General features: G+C 41.1%; 1 protein-coding gene across 1 annotated transcript in view; it reads right to left on the bottom strand.

Moving 5' to 3' along the window:
- Kiaa1210 (KIAA1210 ortholog) overlaps positions 1 to 19,607 on the bottom strand; it is a 46,341-nt gene that overhangs the window by 7,247 nt on the left and 19,487 nt on the right. Inside the window, exons 8-11 of the mRNA XM_078033924.1 lie at positions 18,262 to 18,417; positions 9,994 to 10,188; positions 7,106 to 7,214; positions 670 to 4,974 (exon numbers count right to left, since the gene is read on the bottom strand). Coding sequence (XP_077890050.1) covers positions 670 to 4,974; positions 7,106 to 7,214; positions 9,994 to 10,188; positions 18,262 to 18,417 — 4,765 coding nt within the window. The remainder of the gene's footprint in view (positions 1 to 669; positions 4,975 to 7,105; positions 7,215 to 9,993; positions 10,189 to 18,261; positions 18,418 to 19,607) is intronic.

Raw genomic sequence — 19,607 nt, 5'->3', positions numbered from 1 at the left:
ATAGGCTTGGGTCATTGATATCATCCCTCCAACTCCAAAGAAAATCTTTGAATTTCCTGCTTGATAATCCCTCATGCAAGTGTGTGGTTACATAGGTATGTATATACCAAACTATGTGTGGGTTGGAATAATGGTAGAAAGGTTTTGGGAGAGACTTGTGCTCACAAGATCACCTAGCTCTGGATTCTTAGACATTTCAGGTAAAGGAAGAAGCTGTGTAAATACAAATATTTACAGTAAACTACAATTTCAGGCTGAGAGTCTGAACATCATGCTATTCTTGAATTGGCTCTGAACAATGTACATGGTGGTTTGGAGGGGTATAATACATGTAAAAGTATTTTGAGAAAAGTTATAAGTCCATCCAAAAGTATGGTGTACAGAGGGTAGGGAGAGGGAGTGAGGAGGTGATCATGTGTCTATTATAAATGTGGGTAGATATCCAGACCAGTGCCTCCTTGGGAAGGGGAAGAGTCAAAATGAACTACCTCCAAGTCTATTCATCTAGACTGAGGCATTCCCCTGCTCCTATATCCACAACACAGCCCTAGCAAAACAATAACCTAATAGGCAAGGCTAGAACAGACTTCAGACTCATTCAAGGCTTTGCTTTCCCATTCTTTCCTCCACATGGTACCTACTTGCCATCTGGAGAGATAAAAGTCTTACCTGGGGGTATGTAAACTGGTGACCTCTTGAGCATGCTTTCCAATTTATTCCTGTTCTGTTGCTTCTCCGCAAAGTTAGCTATATCACTGAGGTCTTCTGGGGTACTCAGGAACACTTGGGGATTGCTTCTTCTCATGCGCTGTTCCTTGCCCACAGAGTGTGCAATTGGGCCCAAGGGCACTGAAGAAAATTGTGCCAAATTATCTCGTTTCTCATTCTTAAATTTCTGTGGAGAAGGGATTCTTCTCAGTCGGACTCCAAAAAGGTTTTCCACCTCAGCTTCACTGCTGGGTATGCTGGTATGGCCATCATTATGTCCAGTACCACTCTGAAGAATTTCCTCCTTAATGTAAGCACTCCCAGAAATGGGTGTTTTCCCAGGAAGAGTAATGTTGAACTTCCCAGGTTTGTTAGCAGAGACTGGGATGCTCTTAATGAAGTCTTCTGAAACTTGGCTGAATTTCTTGGTTTTCTTTGGAGAAACAGGGCATTTTGATAAGGACCAATTGCCTGGATTGTTCCCAAAAATGGTTCCCTCACCAGCAACATTTGTGGAACTTGAGTGGGTCTGTTGCTGGTATCCAGGATTTCCATATGTCTGGAAAGGATTAACAGGAAAGGAGGCCTCTGCAGGACTCCTCCAATCTACAGGAACATTCCCTGAGCCTGGTGATAAAATTGATGGCTGCTCAGATCCATCCAAAGTTTGGGAAGGATGTCTGGAAGGCATATGCTCTTCAGAGATCCTCCACTCTTCTGGGGAGTCATCAGAAACTGAGGAGATTTCCTGCTGGTACTCAAACTTCCCCAGGACCTGGGAAAACTGTCTGGTAGGTACCTGCCCTTTAGAACTGCTCCACTTGCTAGGGACATTCTCTGAATATGAGAGACCATCTTGTGGGCCTTCAGGCCTCCCCACTGACTGTAAAGGGTGCTTCATAGGCAGCTTCTTCAAAGAAGTGCCTCCCTCAGAGTCAGCATTCTCCCAATCTGAGAAAACGTGGTGTTCCATTTTAGGCCTCAGCAAAGATTTGAAAGGATGACTTAGCGAGAGAGGATCTGCATACATGCCCCCGTGAATAGAAGCACTCTCTGAGAAGATCTGCTGTGCCATAAACTTCACAAATGACTGGGAAGGACTGGGAAGCAGTGGTTTCTTAGAAAAATCTTCTTCACCAGCAGGATTCTCTAGACGTGAGGACATTTCCTGAACTTTAGACCTCACTGAGAACTGGGTCGGATACTCAGGAGGCAATGCCCTCCCAGAATTACCTTCCTCAACAGTAGCACTCTCAAAACTTGGGGACCCTTTCTGGGCTATGTGCTTCATAACAGAACGGGAATGAGGGTTGGAAAGCAGCATGTCTCTAGTACTGCCTCCCTCAATGGTAACACTTTCTGGACTTGTAGAGGCTTGTTGCTCAATTTGAGGGTTCCCCCATGGCGGGTAAGTATATCTGGGAGGTATTGGACAGCTCCGTTCTATAGAAGTGCTCACTGAACCTGAGGAGATTTCTTGTTTGACTGCTGGTCTCTTCTGGGATTGTAAGTGATGTCCAGGAGGTCTCAATTCCATTGAACTGCTCCCTTCAGCTGCAGAGCTCTCTGGACCTGCAGAGGTTTGTTGCTCAAGTTTAGAGCTCACCCATGACTGGAAAGGGTTTCTTGGCATTGGCTCCAGAGAACCACTCCATTGTGCAGAAGCACTTGCTGAACCCATAGAGACTGGTTGCTTCATTACTGGTCTCATCGGGGGCTGAGGAGATATTTTGGGAATTGGTGGAACTTTAGGGATGCCCCACTGGGTACCAGAGCTCTCTGAATTTGCAGAGGCTGGCTTAAATGCAGAGAACAGCCAAGACTGCAAAGGGTGTCTGGGAGACACTGACTCTGTAGAAACGTTCCCTTCAACCTGAGGGTTCTCTGCACCTGCAGAGACATTTTCCTGAAATGTAGGGTTCATCCATGGTTGGAAGGGGCGTCTGGCAGACACTGGCTCCTCAGGATTGGCCCATTGTGAAGAAATGTTCACTGAGTCTACAGTCATCTGTGGGTGGAAATGAGGCCTCATCAAATGTTTTCCAGGGGGCAGGTCCATGAATATGCCCTTTTCAACAGCAGTGTCTTCTGAGAATATTGGCTGGACTTGAGGATTTGTTATGGACTGGGGAGAATACTTGGGGTACAGTGGTTCCACAGAAGTAATACCTTCTGAACCCGAGAACATGTTTTGTTGAACTTTAGGGTTTATCAAGGGCTTGGAAAGAAGTATAGTAGGCCCTTCAACAGCTTTACTCTCTGGAAATGAGGAAGTTTGCTGCCCCACTGGAGGGTTCAGCCATGTCTGGAAAGGGTGAGTGGGAGGCCTTAGATCCACAGAAATGCTCCCCTCCACAGCAGTACTCCTCGGACTTGCAGAGACCTGTTGTTGGATTAGGGGTCTCCTCATGGACTGAGAATGAAGTTTTGGAGGCAGTGTCTCCATAGAAACCTCTCCCACAACTGCAGCACTGTCTGCACCCAAAGATAATTGTTTCTCAACTTTTGGTCTCACTGAGGGTTGGGAAGAACACCTGGGCAGCACCTCCATAGAAATAACTTCTTCCCTAGTTGTAATATCTGAATGTAAGGAGAGTTTTTGCTCAACTAGAGACCTCTTTAGTCGCTTAGAAGCCATTCTGGGAGGCAGTGGATCCATAAAAATGCCCCACTCAACTGCACTGTTCTCTGGACCTGTGGGACCTTTTGGCCCAAATTTAGGGCTCACCCATGGCTGGAAAGGACAGCTGGGAGATACTGGCTCCAAAGAACTGCTATATCCTGCAGAAAGGCTCACTGAACTTGAGAACACTTGTTGCTGAACTATCTGAGGAGGGTGCCTGGGGGGCATCTGTTTGACCGAAACTCTCCACTCTTTAGGAGTGTTCTTTGAAACTGAGGACACTTCTCTTTGGTCTTGAGGCTTCCCCAAGGCCTGGTCAGAGTTTCTGAGAGATACATCTTCCTCCAAGCTGCTCCAATCATCAGCACTGTTGCATTTTTCGGCATAACTATTTGATTCTGTGGAGAATTCTGTATCTTCAGGTTCCTGTAAAACCAGCTTCTCCTGAGACCTGGAGGCGGCAGCGAATCTTTTTGATTCTGAGAAGACTGCTTCAAGCTTCCGCAAGGATCGGGAGAAGCGAATGGCGGCCATTTCCTCAGGACCTCTCCCCTCCTCAAGAATACTATCTGATTCTGAGGAGGCATCTTCAGGTTGAGGCTTTCCCAAGAACTTGTGAGAATATTCAGGACCCTGATTCTGTTCCAAACCGCTCATTTCAACAAAACTTTCAGATTCTGGGAAGCCTTCTTGTCCACCTTCAAGCTTCTGTGGGGACTGGAAGGAATGTTCAGGAGCCCGCTGATCCTGAACACTCCCCTCCTCTGAAGCACTATTTGAATCTGAGGACACTTCTTCATCTTCAGGCTTCTCCAAAGACTGGGAAAGGCTTCTGGGAGATAGCCTCTCTGTAGAAAGGCTTCCCTCTGCTACTGTACTTGCCACACCTGGAATAATGACTGTAAAGCCCTGGAGAACATTTCCAGGAGACTTTTCTTTGCAGATAGTTGGAACACCCTGGGCTAACTCCATTTTGGACTGGGAATTTTGCAAACCATGGCTGGAAGCTTCTTCTTCCCCTGACTGGACATGTGAAGGATCCCTAAGCACCTGAGCCTCTACTGCCACTGAAAGAATGTCCTCTTCTTGGGCTTTAGAAAGTCTTCCTACCATTGGTAAAAGAGAAGCTCTGCCATCTTGCTTCTTGGCTCCACAGGCCCCATTTTCATGGTAGAGTGGTGGACCACTCACCATGGATTCTACCATGTCTTTAGGTATGGGTTGTGGTGCTGATGCTTTTTTGGCTTTAACTTCTAGGCCAACGTTCTTCTTTACCAAGTCACCTTTATCTGAAAGCAACTCCTGAGAAGTAGTACTTTCTGCCTGTGGAGTTGTGAACTGCTCCATGGTTTGCTTCTCGAAGGTTAAGTGCCGGAAAGGGCAATCACTAGCAGTCTTCTCCAAATGTGAATAATCATATCTATCACCCAGGATATGCAGTTGACAAGATGGTAGAAGGCATCTTCCTCTGCGCCCATACTCATTTGTTCCCGAAATACTTGAACCTTTCCTTCTACGTCTTCTTCCATATGCTGCCAACATTGGGTAGCCCATGCTCCCAGTAGGATCTGTGTTTGAAGCCTGTTCAGCTATCTTCTGATCATAAATCTCAGTTTTGTTGCTCGGGTCCTGGTTCAAGGTACCTGCACCAAATAGAAATTAGGAAAGGAGAAATGTGTATGCTTTAGACTTCCTAAAACAGGAAATGCTCTGTCCCAGCCCAGTTGGTACCTATTTGCTACTTAATTTGCTAGCATGAAGAAGCACTGTTCAAAAGACAAAGAATAAATGGGTCACAATTAACTTTCTGTGGTTGAAAATGGTTTCAATCAAAGGGAAATTTCAATCGCATGGACTGATTCCAGGTTTAGCTCATCATCATTTAATAATAGTCTGGTCCACCATTAGGTGCACATAAAAAGAGGCAAATTTTGAACTTGTAATAATGATTATCTTTGAAGAAACTGACGGGGGTAGGGGAAAGGGAAATTTTACTTTCTCTTTAGTATTTTTATTTTCTAATCTTTATCTGAACTGCTTGAAATTCCAAATTATGTCCATTTATGCTTTATTTTTTTAGAAAGGTATCATCAGAAATTATCTGAGAGGTAAGAATTTTGCCTAGTTTTCTTCTATTTTCTCCTTTCTTATGTTAAAATAATTCTATGTAATATACATGCACAGCAAATGTTTGAATACATGAAAAGCAATACTTGCAACATTTTAATAATTCAATTGGTCCACAGGCTTCAAGTTAAACACAAGGTAACAGTTATACAAATTGCTCCTCTCCTTTCTTAAGGAATTCCTTTTTCTAAGAAACTCGATTTGATCCCCTGGTGGCAGGGCCCCTTGTTGCTTATCCTTCCTCATAATCCACTGCTTCCCTAGTTCGATCTTGTGGTTTTTTATGCAACATACTGCATTGAAAATAGCAGGTTGTGCTCCAAAACACTTCTATCATATGGAACACCAAACAAAATGTCTGTCCCCGGGGGTATTGACTCAGTTCTGTCCTCCTTTTGTAAAAAATCTGAAAAAAATTACTTCCTTCTCTCAGATCTCCCTTCCTCCCTCTATCCATTTCTTCCTTTCTGGATTGATCTTGTGGTTTTGTTTGTTTTCATGGGAAAATATGATTGAGGATATCCTGTCTTTGAACCCATGTGTGAATTTTTTTGTAGCAAAAACATTAAATAACTGTTCAACATAATATGTGGAACAGGAACTTTGTTTTATCAAATATTGCTTGAAATTAGCTGGCCATTAGCTGGAGCCAATATCCACATTCACATACCCATGAACACACAGAGAGTTTTACTCTGGAGGTATCTATTGGTTGGGAATTTGACAGGTCTTGACTGCCAAGGACATCTGCCTGCAGCTGTACAAGCCCTCTTTGTTCATGGATATGGGAACTGCTTTTGCTATTAACACAAAACCTTTTCTCTGTACTGAAAGGGAAAGGCAACTAAAAAAAATTATTTCAGGCCAATTCTGGGGATTTTTTGTTGTTGTTGTTTTTCTTTTTCTTTCTTTCTTTTTTTTGTACCAGGGATTGAACCCAGGCACTTAACCACAGAGCCACATCCCCAGCCCTTTTTTAAAAAAAATATTTTATTTTTTATTTGTAGATGGACATAATATCTTCATTTTATTTCTATGTAGTGCTGAGGATCGAACCCAGTGCCTCACACATGCTAGGCAAGCACTCTACCACTGAGCCCTTTTTTGTGTTTTATTTAGAGACAGGGTTTCACTGAGTTGCTTAGGGCCTCATTAAGTTGTTGAGGCTGGCTTTGAACCTGCAATCCTCCTGCCACTGGGATTACAGGCGTGCACCACTGTGCCTGACCAATTCTGTTATTTTTATCTGGTTCTATTGTTGAAGGGGAAAGCAGAAGGGTAATCACTAGCTGTATTCACTATACTCTACTCTGATATCTGGGCTCATTGAAGAGCTCCACATATACATTAACCTCAGAGAAAATTAAACAAATTTACACACAAAGCACTTCCCTGGTTGGAAATTCATTTAGATAAAACGAGAACCCAGATATGATCCTTTACCTAATCCCATACAAGTGGCAGCTGTATTAATTTGACAGTTTAGATGGAGAAAACTGGACCACATTAGAACACATTTTAAACTGGAAGCTTTCTGAGGACCAAGGGCACAGTCTCTGGTAATTCTTCTTCATAACTCATGTCACACTGAACTGTGCAATGAAGTCTAGGATACATGTTTCTGGGTGAGGGTGAAGATGAACCAACCTGTACCATCTTTATTCAGCTTCTTTTGATCAATTTCTTTTGGGTTATTTGTACTCTTTTCTCCTTCAGAAATCAGTGAAAGGCTTGTCTCGTCCTGCTTTGGTTTCATCTAAAACATGGAAAGAAAAATATCAAATCTGATTGACATGCTCTCTACCCTTGTATGATTGCTAAAAAAAAAAAATCAGGAAAAAGGTCATTGATGCTAGGTTTATAACAGTACCAGTAAAGAAAGAAGTTATTTCTTTATTTAATGACTTTATTTTACTTATTTATTTTGTGTGGTGCTGAGGATCAAACCCAGTGCCTCACACGTGGGAAGCAAGCGCTCCAACACTGAACTACAATCTCAGCCCCGATGGAAGTTAGTTCTAATGACACTCATCAAGAGTTCCCTAGGGATGATTTTACCTATTGAAAGTGAGTGATCCAAATCTGGGGTTCCCAGACTCTAAGTGACATGCTGTAGGAATCTACTGTACCACATTGGAAGGACATAAATCTGAAAATGGAGTTGTTGGACCTTACAACAATCACGCCTTTGACAACATTGGAATTTTCAGATTTGCTCACTGGACCATGAACCAAATTCAAATCCTGTTTGGCTCTTCTTTGGGAAATTTAATGAAACCATGAATGATGTCTTTCCAGCTCAAAAGAAGAAAGAAGAACAGGGTTTGTTAAGAGGGAAGACAGAAATAGATGAAGAATTAAGTTCTTACACTGAATGGGTTGCAATTAGTTTAGTATAAACAAGGTTTGTAGAGAATTATAGTAGGGTTCTAGAAATGCCAGGATAGCATCAAACAGAACAGTGTTCAGATATTGCTTAGAATAAACCATTTATGGCAAGCAACTAAGGCAGAAATACAACTTTTTATCTTCTCATTCATATTTCCTGAGCTCAAAATAATTTATTGTTGAGTAAATGAGATCAGACAGACCTGGGTTCAAATCTCTTCTCCATCATTTACTTGCTGTGTGACCCTGGGCACATTGTTCTATATATCTCCATGTCCACATCTATAAATTAAGAATTAGGACCCCTTATTTCTGAGCAGAGAGAAAGAGGTGGCAGCCCCTGTATCATAAATGATCCTGGAACTTTTTATATTCATTTATGTGTCAGGGAGAGAGTCACAGAGATGAGGCAGATGTCCCAGCTTTCTCTGAGAGTGATGCCCAGACCTTTTCTATGCAGAATGAAGAATGTCAGAAGGGTAACACCAAGGTTCCCTTAGCCAATATTCCCTGACTGCCAAGTCTGTGGTGAGGTGTCCAGGGGGATAACATAAGCATAGGGTTTAAAATTGGTCATCCCTTGCTTGACACCAAACCAAGGAGATTGTCTCTACTGCTATCAGAGGTTCTCCCTTGACCCCACACACCTCCAACTGTTCTTTCAAGTCATATTTTGTTTACTTTCTAAAGCAAAGTTGAAATGTCTAAGCAGAGGCAACATTTGGGGTAAAAAAAAAAATCCTGGGCTAGAATTCAGAAAATTGGATTCTGGCTCTGGCTCTATTATCACCTGGGTGTCCATCTTTGGGCCAGTACCTGAACTATTTGTGTTATAATGTCTTTCCCTGTGAAATTCTTGTACTACACAGTCATTTAGTCTTCCAGTTCTGATTTTATAGCCTCTTACTTTTAATCCAGAATCGCAGAAGAATTGGGTATTTGATCAAAGTGAATCTTCCACCCAGCATTGTTAAACACCAACATCTTTAAATTCTTAATTTTGGAGGAAATTTTTTCCAAAACATTCCCAATTTTCTTAAACAGGGATCAAGGAACACAATATAACTCTTCTTGATTACCCAGACAAATAACACACATGATCTATTACATTGGACTATGATAGAGTATATCCCTGAGAGGGAGATTGAAGTAGGAAAGATTCTTTTTTTGTGTGTGTGTGGAGGGGGTGGGTAACCAGGGATTGAATTCAGGGGCACTCGACCACTGAGCCACATCCCCAGCCCTATTTTGTATTTTATTTAGAGTCAGGGTCTCACTGAGTTGCTTAGTGCCTCCTGTTGGCAAGGCTGGCTTTGAACTCGCAATCCTCCTGCTTCAGTCTCCTGAGACGCTGGGATTACAGGTGTGCGCCACTGCGCCCGGCAGGAAAGGTTCTTGATCCCTTATACTAAATGATCTCATATTATTTCTGTCATCTGTTTCTGCTATGAGCTGGCATTTCCCTTTGCTCTCAGATCTGAGTCTGATCTGCAGCCATGATTTTATTGTCGTCGTTGTTGTTCTGTTTTGTTTTTGTGATGCTGGAAACGGAACCCAGGGCCTTATACATGCTAGGCAAACATTCCACCACTAAGCTATACCCAAAGTCTATTTTTTTGTGTAGTCATGTTTTTAACACTAGTTTGCCTAAGTACAGCTCTGTTGCTAGAAAGTTGTGTGGTCAAACTCTGTGATAACTCTGCAGAGGTCTTTAGCAGGGTTAACAGCACTGTTCTTCATACTTGGAGTTTCTCGAGCCTGACTTCCATATAAGTGGAACAGCACTATAATTTTTAACTCTCAAATGGGTCTCATTTGATTAATAAGTAAAAAAATCCTGATCTGGGCTAGGGTTGAATATCCTCTACCAAGCAGACTGAGTGACCTCCCAGATGCTAAGCCAATAAGCAGGTTCTGGGGCTTACATCCCTGCTTCTGCTTTTTCAGGCCCTCTTATATAAGATCCAAATGGTCAGGACCCACCATCCAACAGCACAAGCTTGCTCATCCCTCTGGAGGGTCAAGGCCAGGACAGCACTCTTGACTTTGCCATCCCAACACCATACCATTCCTGGGGGCAGTCTGCAAAGATGGAACTCATCTTTTCTTATGCAGGAGTTTATTCCCAGGTCTCTTGGAGGACTTACACTCGCTTGAAGGCTCTTCTTCTTTTTTTGTTTCCTGGGATTTAAAGCCATTTTGTGTCGAGCAGCTGAAGAATCCAGGCAGCCCTGGGTGGTGGCTGGGATGCTAAAGCCAACAGGCTGCTGGGTAACATTGGAAGAAGCACATGCAGTTGAGGACTGTGAGAGACCGGTTCCAGTTGTTGCTTCAGAGTAGTTCTGGAAAGCGTGGGAGAAAATAAATGAGTCAACTTATATGTTGCCACTCGTCTCAAAGTTGGAAATTCTGGCTGAAGAATTCCTCAATTCCTGGCTGAAGAAATTCTCCTTGAACTACTTTCCCTTTTTCTTCCACTTCTGGTCAATAAAGTTCCACAGTTCCACTGGTCACCTTATAGATGAAAGCAAGAAACAGGAAGCAGTTTGGGTTGTTCCCCTGCTTAGAAAGCATTCAGGGGTGCCCCATTGCGCTCAGGAGAGGAACACAAGCACTTAATGGATTTTACAAGATTGGAGGGTTTATATGTTTTCTTGTCTCATATTCCCTGCTTAGGGACAGGAGGACATTTGGCTGGGGTGAGAGGTACAACCTGTCAGTGAAACCCAGCAGGGCTCTGGGAGCTTATATTGGCGGACTGGGTAGTGCAAAGAAAATTAGTTTGGAAGAGGGCCTGCCTGCAAGTTATATTTTCATAGAGACCGTAAGACCTTTATTTATATTATGGCTCATGGGAGCAAGGTTGATCTGAGGACCCTAAGGAACTGAGGGCTCCCACCTCTAATGAGGTAGAGATGGAGCTTGTAACCTTGTCACATTATGGCTAGTCTCCATCTCTCTAAACTATTTGGTTCTGGCACACCTAGATAGTTTCCCTGGTAGGAACTTTACATACTCTCCTCTGGGCTTTTGGATAATATTTTCCCTGCCTCCAAGAGACCCCCAGATCTCCTTCCATTCCTAATAAGCTTCAGATTTCTGTGTTTACAGATACCCCTTTGAAGACCACATGATAAGCTGTCTCTACCCTGGACAAGAATAACAAGTGATATAATTTAGCAGGTAAACAGAAATTTATTTTTTTGTTTTTTTGGTACCAGGGATTGAACCCAGAGGCGCTTAACCACTTGAGTCATTGAGCCACATCCCCAGCCCATTTTATTTTTTTATTTAGAGACAGGGTCTTGCTAAGTTGCTTAGGGCCTCACTAAGTTGCTGAGGCTGGCTTTGAACTTGTGATCCTCCTGCCTCAGCCTCCTGAGCCACTGGGAATACAGGCATGTGCCATCATACCCAGGTAGGCAGAATTTCCATTTGTGTTTACCCACTAAATTCTTTCATACTACCTCTGCACAGCAAACAGGGACCCCTTTGGTATTTTCAGCTTTCAAATGCCTTTAAATTTCCTTCCACCAGTATATGCTGATCCAGCAATAACCTAAGCTTCTATCTAAGTTCCAAGAACGGCTCTTTTTTGGCCTGAGATTCCAGTGTCTGGGACTTAACAGACAGCTAATGGGTCAGGATGATGACAAATGGAGCTCACCAATCTGTTTCTGATTCTGAGAGAAATGGAAAGGAATACTACAGTTGTTTTATGGGACCTATCACACAAATTAAGGATGGTCTCAATCCTTTCTTAATTTCCTTAGGCAACTCATCCATAAATTTATATGACACTACTTCCTGATGTTATCTATTTGTCTTGTGTTATCTCCATCATATTAACTCAGGATCTGACTTTCTTAACAAGAGTCCTAAAGTGCAAGAAGTAAAATCAAGAATCAATAAACAGACGGCATCAAACTAAAAAGCTTCTTCACAGTAAAGGAAACAATCAACATGAAGAAAGACCCTACAGAATGGGAGAAAATCTTTGCCACCTGCACTTCAGATAGAGCATTAATCTCCAGGATATATAAAGAACTCAAAAAACTTAACACCAAAAGCAAAAACAACAACAAATAATAGACACTTCACAGAAGAAATACTATAGGTGTTATGGTTTGAATGTGACGTGTTCCCCAAAAGTTCACATGTGAGATAAACACAAGAAGGTTCAGAGGAGAAGTGAGTGGGTTGTGAAAATCTTAACCCAATCAGTGAATTAATCCTCTGATAGGGATTAACTGAGTGGTAAATGAAGTGGTAGAGTGTTTCTGGAGGAGGTGGGCTTTGGAGGTGTGGCTTTGGGGTATATATTTGTATCTGGCAAGTGGAGACCTCTCTCTGCTTTCTGATCATCATGTGAGCTGCTTTCCTCCGCCACACTCTTCCTCTGTGATGTTCAGGCTCACCTTGAGCCCTAAGGAATGGAGCTGACTATCTATGGACACAGACCACTGAAACCATGAGCCCTCAAATAAACTGTTCCTCCTCTATCATTGTTCTGGTCAGGTCTTATTCACAACAGTGAAAAAGCTGACTAAAACAACCAGTCAACAAATATGTGAAAAAAAATGTTCACCATCTCTAGCAATTAGAAAAATGCAAATTAAAACTACACTGACATTTCATGTCACTCCAGTCAGAATGGCAATAATCAACAATACAAATAACAATAAATGTTGGTGAGGATGTGGGGAAATGGGTACACTCATACATTGCTGGTGGGACTACAAAATGGTACCACCACTATGAAAAGCAGTATGGAGATTCCTCAGAAAACTTGGAATGGAACCACTATTTGACCCAGCTACTCCACTTCTTGGTAGGACTTAAAATCAGCATACTACAGTGACAAAACCACATCAATGTTTATAGCAGCTCAATTTACAACAGCCAACCTATGGAACCAACCTAGGTGTCCTTCAATAGATGAATGGATAAAGAAAATGTGGTTTATAGAATATACTCAGCCATAAAAAAGAATGACTTCATGACTTTTGCAGGAAAATAGATGGATCTGGAGACTTTCAACAAAGGTTGAATGTTCTCTTTGATATGTGGATGCTAACATACAACAAGTGATGAGGGGGGGGAAGAATAGAAGTTCAGTGGATTAGACAGAGGAGAATGAAGGGAAGGGAGGGGGATATGAAATAGGAAAGACAATAGAATGAATCACAAATAACTTTCTTATGTTCATATATGAATACACGACCAGTGAAACTCCACATGGTGTTCAACCACAAGACTGGGATCCTAATTAGAATAAGACGTACTCCATGTTTAATATATCAATATATACTCTCCTGACATATATATCTAAAAAGAACAAATTTAAGAAACTTCTTGTACAACATTTTAAAAAAAAAAGAAGAAGAAGAAGTAGTACAGGAAGTTCCTAATCCCACCAAATGTCTTAGAATAGGAGCCAGAAATGCATGGATTTCCTCCGGGAAGTAGAGCTCCTTATTAGGCTCTTTCTTCTCCCTCAGCCCTACTGGTTAGGAGTAACCTAGAAAAGTGAACACAGGAGCCAACCACAGGATTTTATAGTTACCAGAGAAAGCAAACTGAACTTTTCCTGGAAAGACTAAAAATTGAGTAGGGGAAATGGAACTCCTTTCTCTACCTCTCCTTCCCCAACCTCTGCAACCCTAACTCTGACAGCCAACATGTCCTCTCTGTACCAAATGTGCATATTATTAAGGAAGACTGAGAAATTTTCAGTTCTCCTGTGTTTTAGAAGGGGTTTATCACAGACATCTTCTAATTAACATCTGGATTTAATAAGTTCCTTTTGCCTCAACATCTGCCCCAATCAGTGCCAGGCCTGGCCCTACTAACCCAGGAAACATGGTTGGACCTTGGACCAGAAGAAGAGATCCTTTGGCATTGATTGATAGGTGGCCATACACTCCTTTGCTGTTAGCTGGGGTAAGGACAGATCTTTGGAAAATTAAAACACATTTTGGCTTCATGTTCTCCTTCTGTCAAGTATCTAGACCCAGCACAAAGTAGTTCAGTCAATTTACCCTTTGGTCATCCTTTTAATATCTTCCTTTTCTATGGCATGATGCTGTTTCCCCACTTCCTTTCCTGTTGATAAGGAAACACTTGAGGAAAGAGACAGAGCAGGACAGTTGTCTTATTGGACAAAGGAAGATGTTATTTGTGAGCATCACCCGGAGGCTATGTAGGCCCAGGTTTCATCAAATAGTTGGTGGAAATGCTGCTGCTCTGGGGTCAGATACACTCTGAAACTATCTGGGAAGATGTCAGCCTGGAATGCCAGGAAGCTGCATTCAGTCAAAAGCTGGAAAGGCATGTAGTCTCGGGAAATCTCCAGCAGAAGCATCTCTTGGTGGGAAAAGTTGTTCTTGGGGGGAGGCTTCTGTGCCAGGAAGTACTGGCACAGGGCGTGAGATCTCATATTGGCTGTTGAGATTTTAATTCTCTAAGTGTATCAAAGTGGCTTATGTGGCCATTCCTGAGAGTGCTTCTGCAGCTGTTACTTTCCTCAAAAACCTCATCACATAAAAGCTGTTGTGGCCAACATTTTTGTCAATTTGAACGTTCCAGGAGTGGAATTTCAGATATTCCCTGCAGCCCCCCTCCCATCATCCCTTCTGAAATTTGCAATGTCTTAACTTTTATAGAAAAAAAGAATGTGGGTTTGGAGGACTTGGGGCATAGCTCAGGGATAGAGCATGTGCTTAGCATGCATGAGGCCCTGGGTTCAATCCTTAGCACTGCACACACACGCACACGTGCACGCACACACACACACACACACACACACACACACAAGTACATGGACTTTGGAATTGAGTCTGAGGTCCTAGCCACACCATAGATTGGCTCTCTGAAGAAGTTCCCCAACTTCTTTGAGTCTCAGTTTCTATGTCTGTAAAATGGGGATAATAGTAATATATACTTTGGTGTGTTGTTTCAAGTATTAAATAAAATGATACATGGAAAGTACTTACCACAGTGCCTTTTATATAAAAAGTCTCAATAAATGTTAGCTGTTATTAAATGTTACAGTTTAAGTAGCTGTCAATCATTCCATTGTTTTAGCTAATAAACAGTGCTATTTCTAGGTCTGGGGATGTGGCTCAAGTGGTAGCGCAGTCGCCTGGCATGCGTCCGGTTTGAACCTCAGCACCACATACAAACAAAGATGTTGTGTCCACCGAAACTAAAAAATAAATACTAAAAAAAAAGAGTGCTATTTCTATTGATAAGCATTCGTTGTTCATATTTACATAATTTGTAGGAATCACATGGTTCAGTGAAAAGCATTCGGGATTGGGGCAGGAATTCTGGGTTCAAGTCTCAACTCTTTCTCCCCACCTCCCCTGGTACCAATTGGACCTGTGGTCTTGACCAAGACATTTCATCTCTCTGAACTTCAGGGTTTTAAAAAATCTAAATTGAGTATAATAGTATCTTTCCTATCCACCTTACAGAGCTATTGAAAGAATCAAATGTACCTCTATGTGCAAAATCATTTTGTAAACTGCAACTTTCTGTGGGATACTTGGGAGAGATCATTTTGCTCTCCTTTGATACATGAGAAGATTAAAAAAAAAAGATGCCCTGATCTTCAGAGATTTTTTTTGTAAAGAAAAATAAAAATATATTTTGGATGAAGCCATCAGAGGTAACTCAAGAGACATAATAAGAAGGAAGCAACCTTAGGGAAATATAACATAATTGTCATTAGCTGTTATACTTTAGTTATGGAATACCCCCCAATATGTCATATGTTGAAGTCTCAGAACCCAGCTGTCAGCACTACCAGGAGGTGGTAGGTACTTTGGGAGTTAGGGTCTAGTTGGAAGAGGTAGGTCACTGGGGTGTGCCTTCAAAGGGTGTATTTTGTTTCTGGATCTTTTATATTTCTCTCTCTGCTTCTTGGCTGCCATAGGTGAGCAGCTTTGCTCTGCCACACCATCCTCACTGTGATGTTCTGCCTTAGCACAAGCCCACAGTGAAGGGGCCAAGCAACCATGAACTGAAACCTCCAAAACCGTGAGCCAAAATCAATCTTTGCTCCCTTTAATTGTTCTTCTCAGGTATTTTGTCACAGCAATGAAAAGCTGACTAACACATTTACCAATACAATAGAAACAGCACTGAGAATCCAGATATAAACCCATTCATCTATAAGCAATCGATTTTCAACAAAGGTGGCAAGAAATTCAGTGGGAAAAGAAGAATCTTTTTAACAATGGTGCTGGGAAAACTGTGCCTTATTTCACACCATACAAAAATTAAGTAAAAATGGACCAAAGGCCTATATAAGACCTAAAACTATAAAACTCTTATTTACATAGGAGTAAATCTTCATGATCTTAGATTACATAATTAGATGTGACACTAAAAAAAATGAATATCAAAAGAACTAATGGACAAAACTAAACGTCATCAAAAATACATTAAAGTTGTTCATCAATCTGGGCATGGTGGAGCACAGTTCAGGGGGTGAGGCAGGAGGATTGCAATTTCAGAACCAATATTGGCAACTTAGAAAAAGGAATCTTTATACACTGTTGATGAGAATGTAAATTATTACAGCCACTATTGAAAATAGTATAGGGGTTCCTCAAAAAACTAAAAGTAGTACTTTCATATGATCAACCACTCCTAGTTATATACCTGAGGAAAATGAAGTCATCACACAAAAGAGACACCCAGTTTATTATGTTATTGCAGCACTATTCATAATAGCCAAGATAAGGAATCAGCGTAGATGAATGGATAAAGAAAATATGGTGTACATATACACAACAGCATATTATGCAACCATAAAGAAGAATGAAATTTTGTCTTTTGCAGGAAAATGTGTGGAACTGGAAGACATGATGTTAAGCAAAATGAGTCAGACTCAGAAAGACAAGTATTGCATATTTTTTCTCATATGTAGAAACAAAAAGATGATCTGAAAGTAGAAAAGAAACTATTAGGAACTAGAAGGGGCTGATGGGAATGGGAAAAGGGAGAGAAAGGGTAGAAATGATGTAGAACAACAGAGAAGGGAAGGTGGACAGGATCAATTCACGATAATACATGCATAGAAATGTCACAGTGAAACTCATTAATTTGTACAATTAATATGTGTTAATAAAAATGGTAAAAAGAAGGTTAAAATGGTAAATTTTAACACAATAAAAATGTTTCCCATGATTTAAAAAAATGTTATCTAATTCAGTCCTTCCACTTGAATTTCAGACTGTCCATCTTAACTCATCAATAGGGGCACTCTTCGTATATTCATAAGCTAACTCCATAAATCAATGAGTATTCATCTGCTGACTACCAGTCTGTGCTTTAACTTTGGTCCAATACCTTTTATTTATTTATTTATTTATTTATTTAATGTGATGCTAAGGATTGAACCCAATGCCTTACACGTACTAGGCAAGCATTCTACCACTGAGCTACAGCCCCAACCCCTAATCTATGTTTTTGACATATATAACTGAAGGCTGCTTCTCTTCACAGGATCATTTAACTTTGATATGAGTTTTATTCCAATCGGTCAATTATCTTTATTATAAATTATGTTTTGGTTTACTTTGTAGTTTGTTTACAAACTTAAGTGTTCTAAACACTACATCACTTCAAAAGCCCTTCCAAGTTCCACAACCAATTAAATTAAATACACATTAATTTGAGAATGAAAGAAATGATATGGGCAGAATCTATTAATTTTCCAGTTGTTGATAGATATTATTTGGTTGACAAACCTAAACATAAGAAATGCATATACCCATGCTATTTCATGTTTCAGTTGATTTTTCATATGGATATGTGTCTATCTAACAATACTACATACCCTAACCTTTGAGGTTTTGTGTGGTTTTTTTGGGGGGCGAGGGGTTGCAAGTGTATAGGCTTTGCTTCCCTTAACCATATATACTTTTTTAAGTATGAATTTTTTTATTTTTTAGTTGTAGTTGAACACAATATTTTATTTATTTATTTATTTGTTTGTTTGTTTGTTTGTTTGTTTATTTATTTATATGTGGTGCTGAGGATTGAACCCAGGGCCTCACACATGCTAAGTAAGTGCTCTACCACTGAGCCACAACCCCAGCCCCACCATCTCTATTTTTATTTTGATAAAATAACCAAGAACATCTATAAACTATTTTTTCTGACATACTGTCTTGTGTTGCTTATGAATTAAAATGGTGGTGATTATTTGGTTTATAGAATTGGATGGAAAGTGTAAACCACCATGCAAATCAAAAGTTCAGAATGACAGCTCCATCTCCAAACTATCACTCTGACTTCCCTCCTCGTGTTTAGCTACAGCAGGAAAAATTGAACACAAGAAGAAATTATGTCTCTGATGGGTTACCAACCCCATAATGCCCCCTTCAGGAGGGGCCTAATACCTTCTTTGCTGCCAAGATCTTGTGTGATGAAGCCTTCATTTGTGGGTTCATAGGTAGCTCATCATCACCAGACATTTCTTCCAAGTCCTTAGAAATTGTGCCAGAACGGATAAGAGGTGGGCTGATGCTGGGCTGGCGCGGGCGCAGTGGTGGGATCTGACAAAGGGGGGGATAGAAGGGAAAAGTTGGAATGTGTACTTTCCCCTAAGATATTGGTATTTTCTTGTTCCTTAATTGCTGAAGGAATAAGAAGCCAAAAAAAAAAATGGAAAAAATAGATAGACCCAGGAAACAATCTCCTACCTCTCTGACCTCACTTCTAAGACCAACTTAAATCAAAGGCTAAGAGCCTTGGTTTATCCTCTGGATTGCTGCACACATTTGACAAACCCCAAACAGAAACTTCACATTGCTTGTTTGATCAAAACTGAATTCTGATGTTATCGCATTACTGATGTGAACTACAAATCTTTCTTGATTCTGATCTTTGTTTGAACTTCAGCCATGCCTTTGGAAGCTCAATTCTTATGGAAGTGACTCTTTGGGTTATGATCTGGGATTGGCATCCAAACTACTATCCTTGCTCTTGTTATTCTAGGAATTGTCTAGACTACATCTTGGTTATTTGTTCCTTATCTTATCTCTGTCCAGATTGAGTTTTCTGGGATTTTTTTAAAAAAGAAAATCTATAGACCTAGGGCTAGAGGAGTCACTCATTAGTAGAGTAGTTGCCTAGTATGAGTGAGGCCCTGGGTTCAATCCTCATCAATCCTCAGGAGAGAGAGGGGGTGGGGAGAGAGAGAGAGAGAGAGAGAGAGAGAGAGAGAGAGAGAGAGAGAGAGAGAGGGAAGGAGGGAGGGAGGGAGAAGAGGGAGAAAAAGAGGAATGAAAGAAACAGAAAGGAAAGAAAATCTACAGATCTAGTTCTGGTTTTCTAAGGGAATAAAAATTTGTCATTTGAATTTTCTTTGTGTTTTGGCAGACTAACTTAGTTAATCCCAGTTTGAAGATGATGGGACACTTGACTTCAAGGCACTGTTTTTTTTCCTGGGTCCTCTTGATGTGGTTTAGAATCCATGATTTTATTTTAAACAAGTGCTGTTTAAGCATCTACAATGTGTTACGCCCAATGCTAGGAGCTGGACCTACAACAACAAACAAAGCAAGATTCTTTCTTTTATGAAGTTAACATGCTTTTTTCTGTTGTAGGCTCTGCCAGGCTCAGGATGCATAACCTTCAGACACTGTAGCTAAAGAAAAATGGCAACAGGGGAGGCTTGCCAAAGTTTTGCCTCTGAGTTTCTTTAGATCAGGGTCTCCAGTGCACCCTTATTACTACCAAGTTC

This window comes from Ictidomys tridecemlineatus, chromosome X (assembly GCF_052094955.1).
Source record: "Ictidomys tridecemlineatus isolate mIctTri1 chromosome X, mIctTri1.hap1, whole genome shotgun sequence".
NCBI lineage: Eukaryota > Metazoa > Chordata > Mammalia > Rodentia > Sciuridae > Ictidomys > Ictidomys tridecemlineatus.
This window is presented reverse-complemented; position numbering and strand designations above follow the sequence as displayed.